The sequence below is a fragment of the Manihot esculenta genome, chromosome 3, assembly GCF_001659605.2.
Source record: "Manihot esculenta cultivar AM560-2 chromosome 3, M.esculenta_v8, whole genome shotgun sequence".
NCBI lineage: Eukaryota > Viridiplantae > Streptophyta > Magnoliopsida > Malpighiales > Euphorbiaceae > Manihot > Manihot esculenta.
The window spans coordinates 29046849-29060653 of record NC_035163.2 but is presented as its reverse complement, the minus strand read 5'-3'; the positions used below and the strand labels follow the sequence as shown (position 1 = coordinate 29060653).

General features: G+C 33.1%; 2 protein-coding genes across 6 annotated transcripts; both read left to right on the top strand.

Annotated features, from left to right (window-relative positions):
- The first annotated feature begins 765 nt into the window (after positions 1-765).
- LOC110611391 (protein tas) lies at positions 766-5034 on the top strand. 2 transcript variants are annotated; one of them, XM_021751689.2, is made up of 9 exons: positions 766-1023; positions 1259-1354; positions 1651-1734; positions 1936-2096; positions 3139-3256; positions 3406-3541; positions 3631-3809; positions 4609-4863; positions 4974-5034. In XM_021751689.2, the coding sequence occupies exons 1-8, from the start codon at positions 829-831 to the stop codon at positions 4846-4848; spliced, it is 1209 nt and encodes a 402-aa protein (XP_021607381.1). In that variant the 5' UTR covers positions 766-828; the 3' UTR covers positions 4849-4863; positions 4974-5034. The 2 variants fall into 2 exon arrangements, with proteins under 2 accessions (XP_021607381.1, XP_021607380.1); XM_021751688.2 differs by having other exon boundaries at positions 4609-5034.
- Positions 5035-5579: 545 nt separating this feature from the next.
- On the top strand, positions 5580-11238 carry LOC110611670 (putative E3 ubiquitin-protein ligase XBAT35). Of its 4 annotated transcripts, none has more exons than XR_006350227.1 (11): positions 5580-6071; positions 6185-6299; positions 6569-6649; positions 6803-6891; positions 6986-7077; positions 7231-7312; positions 7744-7846; positions 7997-8050; positions 8284-8369; positions 9671-10414; positions 10460-11034. XR_006350227.1 is itself a non-coding variant. In XM_043955081.1 (11 exons), exons 1-10 carry the CDS (start codon positions 5970-5972, stop codon positions 10325-10327), a joined length of 1461 nt encoding a protein of 486 aa, XP_043811016.1. In that variant the 5' UTR covers positions 5580-5969; the 3' UTR covers positions 10328-10349; positions 10961-11238. The 4 variants fall into 4 exon arrangements, 3 of the variants coding, with proteins under 3 accessions (XP_043811016.1, XP_043811015.1, XP_043811017.1); XM_043955081.1 differs by having other exon boundaries at positions 9671-10349; positions 10961-11238; XM_043955080.1 differs by having other exon boundaries at positions 5592-6071; positions 9671-10358; positions 10961-11238.
- The last annotated feature ends 2567 nt before the right edge of the window (positions 11239-13805 follow it).

Sequence of the window (13805 nt, the reverse complement as noted above, 5' to 3'; positions counted from 1 at the left end):
TTATGTTAATGATTGATGGAAATAAGAAAATTATATATATATATATATATATATTCCCTGAGAGAAAATATATAGACTAGACTTCGTCACATGCCTGTGGGACAAAATATATATATATATATATATATTGAGAGTAAAATCTTTATCAGAAAACTCACCAAATAATTAGAGGAACAATAGGATTTTTCTTAAAGTTTATTTTGTTAGGCCAAATTGAATAGTAAAGACTCCCATTTACGGTTTTTTTCATTTTAATCAAAAGTTTTAATTTTAGATTTATTGTCTAAACACTTGCGTTTCAATAGAGTTTTAACCAAAATTTAAAATTAATATATAAGATTTTTAAAAAATTATTTGGTTTATATACTGAAAAAAATTAATAATTCATCTCTTAATTTTTAAATATATATTTTGATTTATGTAATTGCAATTTAGTAAATTCTAAGAGTTCTCATATTTCCTATCTCAATTTTTCATCTTCATTTAAAAAAAATAAATTAATGAAATTTTAAAATTTTATTAATTAGTTATTAAATTATATTAATTTTTTAATTGAAAATAAAAAATTAGGCAAATAAAATTTAAAATTTATTAAATTTATTTAAACATATTTATGACTGAACTAAATATGCGGATGTTAAATTATATTAATTTAAAAAAGAAATTAATTAATCTTATATGTTTTTTCTTCCTGATATTAATGTAATAGGTTAAAAATAAAAAATAAATATATATGGAAATATAAAAGGGAACGATGATGTCCACTCACAGGCGTTGGATAAACCAAGCGAAGGAACACGCCATTACTTCGAGCTTTCTCGTAGAGAAATGGCGTCCTTCACTGCATTATTCATGAATCCGGTATTTCTCTGCAACAACAACATTCGCCGCTTCCCTCGCCATACACCAAATGCTCGAACAAGACTCAGACCCATCACCGCCAAACTTGCTGAAAAAACCTCGTTACAGTACAGAAAACTCGGGGACTCGGATCTTGAAATCAGCGAAATTACTCTTGGAACCGTAAAGAACTTTTGCTACTACACCCTATTTGATATAGTTTCCTTATAGTATGTTTTGCTATGAATTATCCATTCTATTCTTTTAAGAATTTCTTTCCACTCTCTGTTTTTCCTGTATGTTCTTGTACCTACATGAAATTACTTTTGTAAATCCTTGCCTTTCAGCTATCAATTTCCTCTATTTAATTGCCGAATTTTTCCTCATTGTGGGCTTTGTGTTTTTGGTAATATTTCAGATGACCTTTGGACAGCAGAATACAGAGAAAGAAGCTCATGAAATCCTTAGCTATTCATTTGATCACGGCATTAATATTCTTGACACAGCTGAACTCGTAAGTCTCTCTCTCTCTCTCTCTGTGTAAATATAATAATATTTTTGTTCTATCTTTAATTTCAAGTTCAGTCAACTGTAATAATAAAGTCGTTTGTGTAACTTCTCAAACACTAAAATGCAAATTAATGTTAAGTGGAATTCTATCTGATATCTCAATTTTTCTCATGCAATCGAATACATACTGGATTTATTATTGTTCATTTTTTTTAAGGATATGTTCGTTATTTAAATATTCCAATTCATTCTCATTGATTTTGTAAGTCAATTTCTGAAATATTGTAATATTGTTTCCAGTATCCAATACCACCGAGTAAGGAAACACAAGGAAGAACAGATCTCTATATTGGTAGCTGGTTGAAATCCCAGCCCCGTGATAAGGTACTCGGAGTATGACAGATGAGTGATTGATAAATTTGTGAAAGGCAGCTCTGTGGTTGTAACTTTAACTTTAATAGTAGCTGAATTTTTCATCAACAGTTCTGACCTTCCTTGTTGTTTCTCTTTTGAGACTATTTAACTTCCTAAATTCTGAATTGCGATTCATGCAATAACTTATGTGGGTACCTCATGCATGGATAGGTTATTTTGGCTACAAAAGTGTGTGGTTATTCAGAGCGGTCAACTTGTGTTCGTGATAATGCAAAGGTTTTGAGGGTTGATGCTGCTAATATCAGAGAGAGCGTCGAGAAAAGCCTTCAGCGCCTTGGAACAGACTACATTGATTTGTTGCAGATTCATTGGTAACGTCATGGTTCCTATATGATTTATCCTTACATAGAAGATTGCATTTCTTTTCACAAAATTTGTTGTTTATGAACCCTCGCAACTATTATCTTAAGCCATATGATCAATTGCTGCATAATCTAGAAATGGCTAACTGTTCTCACTTTGAATTATAACTCTCCTGTCATATATTTTGTTTGAGTTCAAAATTTTCATTTGTTGACTTTTGGCCTTATGGAGTATAGTGCACAATTATCCAAATCCTGGAACTTCAATGGGAGGTTTGGTCCTTTTGACAAAACCCTGGTCTTGTTTTTCTAATATCTGGTTATATAATATTCGTTTTAAGGACTTGAAGTTCCTCTATGTTGCCTCTTATTGAGGGTACAGAAAGCAAAATCTGCTGCAGGCTTATGCCTCGTATTTCCATTTCAAATAGCTTTCTCTGACTGATGCATGAGTTCAGAAGACAAGAAGGATCCATATTCCAAGAGATGCGGTGGTGAATGTCTGCATTTTGCTTTGCCTTGATAAGATGAAGACCTTCAAGCAGAAGACCAATAATTGACCCTCTTATGTGCAACTTTCCTTTCTTTAACTATTTATAGAATTGCTTTAGCAAGAAATCTAAAATTGGTGCCTGCTGCAACTCAAGTACAAGGAATATAAACTATATAAATGATCTTTTTATGTAACATCATATACAGAAGCCTTGAACAAGAACTACCAGTAACAGAGCGCCACGAAACTGTCGATTTGACATTTAATTGCTGATTGCTGTAATAGCTTTCTTTCGTTTCCATTCTTACTCATGGAATTGCATGTAACAGCTGTTAGCAATCAATTGTTGACAATGTTGAGTATAACACTGTAACCTACTGCTTCCTTTCATTACTTTAAATTTGTTGGTTTAGTCATGAGCAAATTTTCCTATACTTACAATTTATTTTCTGATCATATGTGGGAACAGGCACATTGTGCTTTCTGTTAGTGTTGCTTAAAAAAGGAATAAAATTATAGAAAGATTTCATTAACATGTAAATTCACTTGAAATATTAGGCCAGATCGCTATGTACCACTCTTTGGAGAGTTTTTTTATGATTATTCGAAATGGAGACCCAGTGTGCCATTTGTGGAGCAACTAAGGGCCTTTCAAGAACTCATTGATGAAGGAAAGGTAAGCTTTTTTTTTTTTCTTTTGTTGAACAGTGGCTGGTGCTATATTTTGATGAACAGTTAAATAATCTTCCTTACATTTAATGCACCAAAAAGCATAGATTTACTGCGAGTTGGCTAACATTATGGAATGCCTTTGCACTTATTTAGGTACGATACATTGGTGTTTCAAATGAGACTTCATATGGAGTAATGGAATTTGTTCATGCAGCCAAAGTTGAAGGGCTACCAAAGATTGTTAGTATCCAGAACAACTACAGTTTGTTAGTTAGGTGCCATTTTGAAAGTAAGTTCTTGACATATCATCCTTATAGGTCAAAATAAAACTTGGCTTGTTTTTAGTCCCTTATAATTTTGTTGATTGCTCTTTTACAGTTGACCTTGTTGAAGTTTGCCACCCAAACAATTGCAACATTGGCTTACTTGCTTACTCTCCCTTGTCTGGTGGAGCACTGAGTGGAAAATATTTGGACCTGGACTCTGAAGCTGCCAAAAAAGGAAGACTAAACCTCTTCCCGGGCTACATGGCAAGATACAAAGATTCACTTGCCAGGGTAATGTTTACATTTGTTATATAATCTTAATTGCAGCAGAGAGAGTGAACGTGTAACTGCCTAAGCCCATCTGAGCTGAGTAAGTTAAGAAGATTTGATCCATATCACTTGACTCAATAGGGCCAGCTAGTCTGAGTTATAAGACTTGAATATTTAAACTCTCTATTCTTCACCATTTGCATTGGCGTCGGACTATAGTTCCAGGGGTTTTGGCTCAACATTATTTCTCAATTAATAACAACCAATGTTATACCAAAATAGGTATTGTCCTATTTTGCTGTTGCAGAACTGTTGCATAGTGTTGGTGGCATGCAATTTCTGTTAGAACTGCATTGACTTAGTGACCTCACCTGAAGAGTTGTTTTTCATCTGTTTTTACGTTGTCTTAACTAAACTACACTTCAAAGAAGCACTAGTGTTCTTAAAACTTTTTGCACCTTTCATGCAATTGCTAAAATGAGCTATATAGGATAGGCCTTCCTCCTTGTAATCAAGACAGTAAAATAGAAATTAGTTTTATGCCATGTGCAGGTAAGTTGCTATCAAGTTGTCAAAAGATGCATTGAAGTTGTGACTGGATTTTCATATATAACCATGTTTTTGTCCTTTATGGAATCATTTCTCAAAAGTAACATCAAATCTAATTAACTTAGAAAATAATTGAACAAAATGATGGCCTCATTATGAGATCAATTATCTCGATTTTTTTATTGCATGTGATTTTGTGCTTCATATGTCTAGAAGAGTAATTGCAACCTGTTATATATAGAGCTTGATGTTCATTTTTTCTGTGTTCCAGGAAGCAACAGAGAAATATATCGAAATGGGCAGGAAGCATGGATTAACTCCGGTGCAACTTGCACTTGGATTTGCACGAGATCGTCCATTTATGACGAGTTCTATCATTGGGGCAACCTCAGTTGACCAATTAAAAGAAGACATTGACGCTTTCTTGACAACAGAACGTCCTTTGCCACCAGAAGTAATGGCAGATATTGAAACCATTTTCAAGAGATATAAAGATCCTGCTATCCTCTGAGATCTGTGCGATGCGGTGTGATTCTTTTGTTTAGTTTAGTTATATGTTAAGTATGCAATTTTGCACCATCTACTATTTAACACTCATTCTTTTTCTTTATTATGCTTGTTGCATCTGATATGCAGAGCAACCTCATCAGAACAATGGGAGAGTAGCAACTGCTCAGTAAAGTAGATATTCTTTGTATTTTCCACCAACAACAACAGAACAAAACAAACACCAAACAAGAACATCCATAAGTTACATGATTGGATCAATGAATACACTTGCTTGGAAGGAGACTCTGTATGAGTGTAGAGATTCACTATGAAAGTCAGATAATACAAGACTGCAATTACAGGCAATTTCAATAAAATGCATTTACCTTTGTCCCTTGCTAAAAAAATTAGACTTGTGTAGATATAATTATATTATAGTAAAATATTGACAGTAATATAGTTAGCTTATAACAATACTATTCAGTGTTAATCTCAAAAAACTATGTTTTTTTTTTTTTTTGGTTCACAGAATAAAATATACTAAAATAATGTCACTTAAAAATTCTTTTGGTAGATAAAAAAAAAATATAAATCAAGTATTGCAGAATTTCAACAAAAAAATATATTAAAATTAGATTAAACTTAATAAAAAAAAAAGAAGATAAAAGGGGAAAATGAAATCTTTTTAGTAGCACCAAATGCTGTGTCGCATCTCAATCGACATGTCGTTTTTTCAGGGTTTTTTAAAACCACCATTAGAGGGTAGACCCGCCAGATCTAATTAGATCATAGATTAATGACAAACGCCATGTCGTAGCTCACGGAGATTTATTTAGGTAGCTCGTGAAAGCAGTGACAGAGTCCCACCGCGTGACGTTGGCGTCCGTGTCGCTCAACGGTTTCCTTTCCTCCCCCACACATTATTATCTGTTAATTGCATTCGGAAAAAAAAAATTGACAATAATTGACTTTCTAAATTCTTCTTTACTAAGCAATCTCAGATTGTTTTCCCTAGATTGTATAGATCTTTCATCCCACTTTCCAGGAAAAAAAAAGCTGCGAATTTTCCTCGAAAACATTTCTCCATTTTCCGTCATATAAACACAACTTTCTCAATTTCGTTTAAGCAAGAAAGGGGGAGAAATGGGGCAACAACAATCCAAAGATGAGTTGCTGTTTCAGCAAGTTAATTACGGTAACACAGAAGGAATTAAAGCTCTTTGCAGGGAAGGCGCAGGCCTCGAGGTACCAATTTCTCTCTCTTTCTCTCTATTATTATTTTTGTTTATCTGTATTTGATTATTGAATTTTTGGATTATATGTAATTCTTCTTCTTTTTTTTTTTCCTGTCGTTGCAGTGGCTTGACAGAGATGGTAAAACGCCATTGATATTAGCGTGCCTGAATCCTGAGCTGTACCATGTGGCTAAAACTTTGATAGAGCTCGGTGCTAATGTTAATGCTTACCGTCCTGGTACAAGAATTTGCTGCTTCTTCTTTTATGCAGTTTGATTAATTTGTTCTAATAATGTTAATCCTATACTTTTCAAATAATTTCTATTTCCCTTTTACGGTGAGTTAGCTTGAATTCAACCTCAATTTTAAAAGTTAAGTATTGTGAAATGCTGCCTGAAGCTCTTTTGGGATACAAGGACAAGAATGTAGATTTTTTCTTTTTTTGAATCAGCTGTCTGGCAACTAATTACTCGATTTTTAAATTAATTATTCCTCATTGTGCTGCAGGTCGTAATGGAGGAACTCCTTTACATCATGCGGCAAAAAGGGGCCTTGACAGAACTGTCAACTTACTTCTTTCTCATGGAGGTGAGCTGTAATCCTTCTTATTTCTGGCTGCTATGAAAATCAAGTGTTACAGTGATGAAAATATGCGCCCCCCGCCTCCCCCCAAATTATGTTATTACTGTTATTTTCTTTCCACTGTCAGCGGCATGATAAGTGGTGTGTTCAAAATTTCAGCGAATGCTCTAGTACTGAATGATGATTGTCAAACTCCTCTTGAAGTTGCTAGGGCTAAAGGACACAACAATGTTGTCCGTGCAATTGAGGTATGCTTCTAATGGTACTCAATATGTATGTAGCAAAATCCTCAGTAAATAAGAGCTCTAGTGCAAGTTAGATTTTTTCTCTAATGCTTTGCAGAATCATATTTGCTTATTCTCTGGTTGGATGCGGGAATTCTATGGGCCAGGATTTCTAGAAGTCCTTGCTCCTCAATTAGTTTCCAGAAAAGTGTAAGTTTTAAGGTTCATGCAGTCTCATTGAAGTCTTTTCATATAAGCAATTTGAAATGGGTTGCATGAAGCAGTTGCCTTTGTTAGTTAATTATCAATATGTAATCATCTGATTTCTCATAGGGAACCATATATGTGTGTTATTATTTGCAGATGGGTTGTCATTTTACCAATTGGTTCCCGTAACCCTACAAAGCCTTTCAAGTTGGAGCTTGCCATATATAATAATTCACAGGTATCAAACTAATTTTGCTGACTGTGCAAGAAAATTGGATAACTAGATTCACTGTGAAATTAAGTAATCTGTGACTTTGCTATTTTACTGCAGAATTATTTGTAGGTTTTGTGACTGCCTTAGTGATACATTTTATATTTGTCCTTAGGTCTTATTTGAAGTGCACTTCATTTCTTTGTATTCTATATACGGGATATTTTGCTCAAATATTGATCTTTATGTCTCTAATTTGTCAGTTCTCTAATTATTTATTGTAATCAGTTTTTGCTCTGTTTTGGGAATTTTTTTTTAAAAAAAATCTTCTACCTTAAGTTTAATGGCTTTGATTGCATAATGGCTTTAGTTTTGCTTGTCCAAGTTTTCATGTTTTTATTGTTTGAAGGCCTGAAAAATTAGAAGTTACTTATGAACTACTTTTAATAATTAACCAGGATGCCCAACCACGAACTCTGATCGCATTGTGGAAAGCTAATTTGGAGGAACCAAAACTGCATCATTGTGATACTTCTGTGATGATTGTCGACAATGCCACCAGTAATTTCTTAACACTGAAATGACTTTTCTTCAAATTAATCATACATTCATTAACTCTTTCCTTAGAGTGGATCTCTTAGTTCTCCTGAAATTGCTACGACACTGGTTCCCTTGATTTTACATTTACATTGGATTTTTGTTCATGCATAGTCCCAAGAGGCAGGAGGCGGAGACAAGCGAGGCATAGGCCTCGAACAGTTAGGCGTAAGTATGATGGTCCCTAAGTTATTTTTAAGCTAGATAAAAATTATCCAAGAATCGTAACATAAGAATTAGAGATGATCCAAATGAACAGTGGGGACGTATAGTGTATCCTTTGCATTGCTCCAGCCTCCAATTTGAAATATTTGTCAGATAGCTAAGGGAGTTTTTTACTATATTGAAATTATTCTGATATTATGATTGTTGTGACCCCACTTAGTACATTGTCTTGTTAGAGACACGCGTTAGACTTGCACCTGCAAATGAGGGTGATAAGCAGCAGCTTCAGTGGTTCTGTGATGCATGCAAAGGAATTCCACAGGTACAAATTGCACTTTGTACAGTTGTTACTCTTCCTTAGTTCATAAAGCAATAGAGAGCTATTATGGCAATTTGCTGATCCAGAAGTGCATGTGGATGTAGTTTCACTTCCATAATTTCTTTTGAGGAATTTTTTTTGGTAGTATTAGAATTTCCATGCTTGTAAAGAATCATTGTTCTTTTCCAATGAGCAACTGATGGAGGCGTTTGGAAAGAAAGAAGACTTTGTAAGGCACCTTTTCTGGGAATTTGTTTGAGTAACTTTGCATCACAAATTTGAAAATGAAAATGAAAATCATTGTTCATAATGATAAAACAGATGGATTTTTAGATCAACATGGGGATCTCCTTAGATGTAAAACCCATATACCCAAAAATTTAATGCTGAAGTATTCAAACACTTTCATTTCAGATTATAAAAAATTGAAGCTTTGCCAATCTTAGACCATCAGTTTACCATTCCAGCATTGCATGTGTGAAGAAAGTAGTCCCCAGCATTAAGCTTTTTATGATTTGTCAAACAAACATTAACAATTTTCTGGTTTGTGGCAAAGAAAAATGTCTGGACCAAGCTAGCTATTTAATGTGGAAAAGGGAAGTCCTTGGATATGTCCAAACCTGATTTGTCATATAAATACTTGGAAAGACTGGAACATTGTATTTTGTTATTTGTGACAACTTGCTGAAGGCTAAAATGAAGTTTAAAGTAATACATTCCTTTATCTAACCACGCCATTGAGAAGTTATGTTTATCTGTTCAGAATCCATTTGAAATTGAAGCATTGCTGATTTGCTTACCTACATCCTTGCTTGAGAGTCTTTGAGAAAAGTGTAATGTTCAAAACCTCTGAGAGTTGTGGGCTTTCTGGTATTTTCATTGCACAAGTGGTGACTCATACTTAAAATTCTGACGTTTTTGTGATAAGGGCCTTCTAATAAAATTATCAGTAGTGCCCTATTGTTATATGTGTAGAAATAATTTATTGTTGCTTCTTCATTGATTTTTTCTTATTCCATAATTCTTTCTAGCATCAAGCCTTCCAAGAGTATGTTTTACTTCAAGATGACATGCAAGGAAGTTGCTCTTGGTAGTTGTGTAGTTGCTACTAGTTGGTGCCTGCATATTATAAAAGTAGAAAACTTAATGGTCCACAGGAAATATACATCTTTTTGGTTAATCTTCATTGTCTACTTTTTTTAGCTCAGATGTCCTCTGCTAAAATATTGCAAGCTTCAATCCTTTAAATTCAGAAGCCCTGTTTGTTATGGCATTATGTAATGCGAATATTTTGAATATTGCAGGCAATGCATCCTCCTGCTTTTCTGCATAATCCTGTGTCTTCAACAGTTCAAGCGACAGCTCCTCCATCTGCAGAAGAGTTAGAATTAGCAATGGCACTCAATGCCTCTATCCAGTCTGCCATGGCAGAGGCACCAATTATTGATGCTCACTCTGGTGGAGCAAGTGCTTCCACCAGTTGGAATGAGCCCGTGAATGCTGGCAGTCAAAGTGTTCTTCCTTCAAAAGCAACTGGTAGTATGTGGGCTGCACATGAAGCTGGCCCTAGTGGCAATCCAACTCAGCACCAGATCCAGAACAGCGACATCTCTACTGTGCAGACAGCAACTCAAGCCCCTGATTCAGTCCCATCAGCTCCATCCATCATAGATGAGATTGTAGAAGATGGTCCAATTCATTATCCATCGATTGATTCTAGTCCTATTGATATGTGTTCCCCTCCTGTGGATAACTTAGCAGCTAGCACAGGCGAAAAGAAAGAGAATGGTGGTTCTTCATCCTGCACTATATGTTTGGATGCTCCAGTTGAGGGGGCGTGCATCCCATGTGGCCATATGGTTGGTTGTATGTCTTGTTTAAAGGAGATCAAAGCAAAGAAATGGGGTTGCCCTGTGTGCCGTGCCAATATCGACCAGGTTATAAGGCTGTATGCTGTTTGAAAGTTCAAGCAGAATGAGAAAGGTGCAAACGGTAATTACGATTCAAGCATTTCATAGAGATTTGTTTCTACCTTTGTTTCCACCTTCCCCCCCACCCCCCCACCCCCATCCCAAAAAAAAAAAACACATTATTTACTCACAACTTACCTATACATGAGTTAAATTCCCCTCCAAATATTTTTATGCTTTCCTTCGACTTTTATATGATATTGGTACCTTACATACTTTTTAATTTTTATCAATTTCAAAAAGGAAAAGACCTTTTTCATCCCTACATTTTTGTGAAAATTTTATTTTCTTTTTTAGCATTCATCTTCAGGCACAAAGATAAAGTTTTATTTCTGCCCCTGCATATTCCTCCTGGTAGGATCAAGTGCTTGCTTTTAATGTATATTTTGCCGGCATAACATTGTTGACCAACTTATTTGGAAGTTGGAAATTTTTTTTCTGATTCTCTGAATGATATAAAAATTATATCAAAACCGGAAGAAGCTATAGGCTTTATACCAATAATAAGTTGCATGATCAGAGACTGTAAGGAGGTCAATGATACCTTAGAAACCACAAAGTAACGGTATAAGAAAGTAAATTTAAGAGAGCAAGGAGATGCTAACTGCCAGATATTATCTGCAGCTGCAGGTGAGTTTGATCACACTGAAGAATCAATAACTTCAGCAGCACAAGATCTGTCCATGAGCGGTGCAAAATAAAATTGTAATCATTGGAGACCTGAATATTTTATTAATGTTGTCTTCTGCAAACCCGTTACTTGTATAAATTTATATTTTCAGATGTCCAGGATTGTGTCATGTTCGGAGCTTTTAACTCCATTCTTGAAGTTTGTGTAAATAGCTCTTTGTTATGCAAATAACATCCTCGGTTCCATATTAATGGAACTAGCCAAAGACTAATGCTTAAATCTCCATCGTTTGCTTTTGCTATAATGGGGACTGTCACCAGTTCCAATATGATATGCTGAGGTTTTTTTTTTTTGTTTTCCATTTTCTTAAAGTTGGGTGGGATCTGGATTGGAGTCGGATTAAGGCCTCTTAGTTTACCGAGTTGGCAAGGAATGGGTGTGCTAGGGCAATGTCAATTTCAGAGCATCATTACCTTTTGACAGAGAGCTGTTACGTAAGCCTTTACGGTAATTCACGGCCGAAGAGTTTGTGGGGGTGGGGTGGGGTGGGGTGAGGGGCGTGCCATGGCAGGCGAAAAGCAAGCGAGCGGCGGCTCTGATAAATTCAGTGTTATAAGTCTATTTGTCATTGTAGTTTAATCTAAGTTTAAAAATGGGAAATTTGTCCAGAGGACTTTTCCTCATGATCAAATAAGTTTAATTTTAATTTTTTAGTCATATAAATTTCTTTAATTCTCCATATTAATATTATTTAACATTTAACATTTATAAAAATAATATTTTATTATTAATGTGAAGTTGTGGATTTATTCAGCCAAAATATTAAAATTAAACTTATTTGACCTTTCTATCAAAAGTAAATTTAGACTTATTTTTACTTAAAAATGTATGGATCACTTGGAATATATTAATACAAAATTATTTTAAATTAAATTTATACATTTTCAATATAAAAAACTCTAAATCAACTCGTCTTTTTTCAGTAACACTTAAAAATAGTATATTCTTTTTTTTTTTAAATAGAAATTAGTATATTCTTTAAAAATAAATTTTAACTACAATACAAAACAAGTTGTTAGTTAGCCTTGTTTCGGGAGGCGGTATATTCATTTCTCCTTTGCTGGCCGTTTTGTTGCTTGTTGGTTGCGTTTCGCGGGATTATGGGCAAGTTTATTGATTTTGTAGCATTAGGCAACCTCTATTGATTTTGGAAAATTATATTATGGAAAATAATTACCTAAACTAATTTCATGTAGATATATTTAGATTTATGGTCTAAATATATACAAATTTAATGCACATATATTGACCAGAGATATTGTATAATTTTAATAATTCGTGAACATTTCTCAGTTAAAATGAATTAAAATTAAATTCAAACATCTCTAAATCAATCTAACTATATAAGATCGTACAGAACAAATATACCAATGGTGCTGCAAGATTTGAGATTGCAAACATTGATTAATAAGTAATTAAGCAATCTAAAATGTATGATTGGATGACAAAATCTTTTTTTTTATTTTAATCAGTAATTTTGAATTTAAATTTTGACTATGTATAGAGAAATTTTATTTAAAATTTAAAAGCGAATATTTTGTTTCTTTAATTAAGTTTTATTTAATATTTAAAATTTAAATTTTAAGTTCAATTAGCTTTAGTAGAAGTAATCGAGCTAGTTCAATGGCTTGAAATACTAAATAGTATAAACAGAAAAAATATAATAATAATAATTAAGCAGGTTGCCAAAAATTTAGCTCATTAAAAAATATTTTTTATAAAAAATATTTCTAAATATAAATTATTTTTTATAAACAAATGAACCTAAAAAAAAAAACTAATGTAGAAGAGGCCACAGAAATCATGAGAAGAATCCCATTTTATATATTTTAGTGGAAGAGGCAGCTGATGAACTCCAACTTGGAGAGAAGTAGCAAACTACTGCCTCCTTCAAATTTTTTAAATGTTTCTAAAAGGTTTTTTTTTTTTTTACAGCAGTTAAAAAAAATTATTAGATGACCTTATTTTTCTAAAGATGAGAAAAAGAAATAATTAAAATTACTTTCTTAAATTTTTAAAATGGTATTAAAAATAAAATAAAATAACACTTAAAATAGAACGGATCGGTATTTTCAATAATAATTTTAATAGTAATAATAAATATATTTTTAATTATTGTTTGTTTTATCTATAAAGTAAATAGTACAGAATTGTCTCATTTTGTGTGATTTAATGGTACTTTCAGTTTGTCGCTATTTAGTGTTAGAAATGTTGAAAAATATTAATTAAATTAGATTGTCGAAATAAAATAATTAGCAAAATCTTTTTTTTTCCTTAAGGTTAATAGTATTTTCTAGTCAGCTCTAATACATGAATATTAAATTTTCTCTCTAAATAATTTTTAAGAGATTATCCTCTAAAGAAAAAAAATTACTAGTATTATTTGAAAGAATAAAAATATTTTCACCTTAAATAGAATAAAAAAATGGATGAATGAGTCATGACCACATAAAACTCTCCATTATTATTTTGATCACTTTGTAATAAATAAATGTTCATCTCAGGAATCTATAATCAAGATGTGCTAAACAAAGATCAGAATTTTTTTTTTTATTTATTTTGAGAAATCCAAAGATACTTTTGGTTCTCCTACCAAATTCTGCTGCAAACAACTTGGAATCAGTCGTGTAAAGGAGCAAAGCAACTGGTGGTTATTGCCAAATTTAGTACAATTTGAGAATTATATATATATTGTTGAAACCCAATTGACATAACTTTGGTTATAGCTTAAAATCAGGGATTGGGCAGCTGACATTTATAGTACAGATTTGTCTTGGA

Bases quoted from the DNA above. Each gene is read 5' to 3' on its own strand.
- LOC110611391 (XM_021751689.2), top strand. From the start codon at position 829: ATGGCGTCCTTCACTGCATTATTCATGAATCCGGTATTTCTCTGCAAC. The intron at 2,097-3,138 runs GTAACGTCATGG...TTGAAATATTAG, and splicing joins GATTTGTTGCAGATTCATTG to GCCAGATCGCTATGTACCAC. The intron at 3,810-4,608 runs GTAATGTTTACA...TCTGTGTTCCAG, and splicing joins ACAAAGATTCACTTGCCAGG to GAAGCAACAGAGAAATATAT.
- LOC110611670 (XM_043955081.1), top strand. From the start codon at position 5,970: ATGGGGCAACAACAATCCAAAGATGAGTTGCTGTTTCAGCAAGTTAAT. The intron at 6,300-6,568 runs GTACAAGAATTT...ATTGTGCTGCAG, and splicing joins TGTTAATGCTTACCGTCCTG to GTCGTAATGGAGGAACTCCT. The intron at 8,370-9,670 runs GTACAAATTGCA...TGAATATTGCAG, and splicing joins CATGCAAAGGAATTCCACAG to GCAATGCATCCTCCTGCTTT.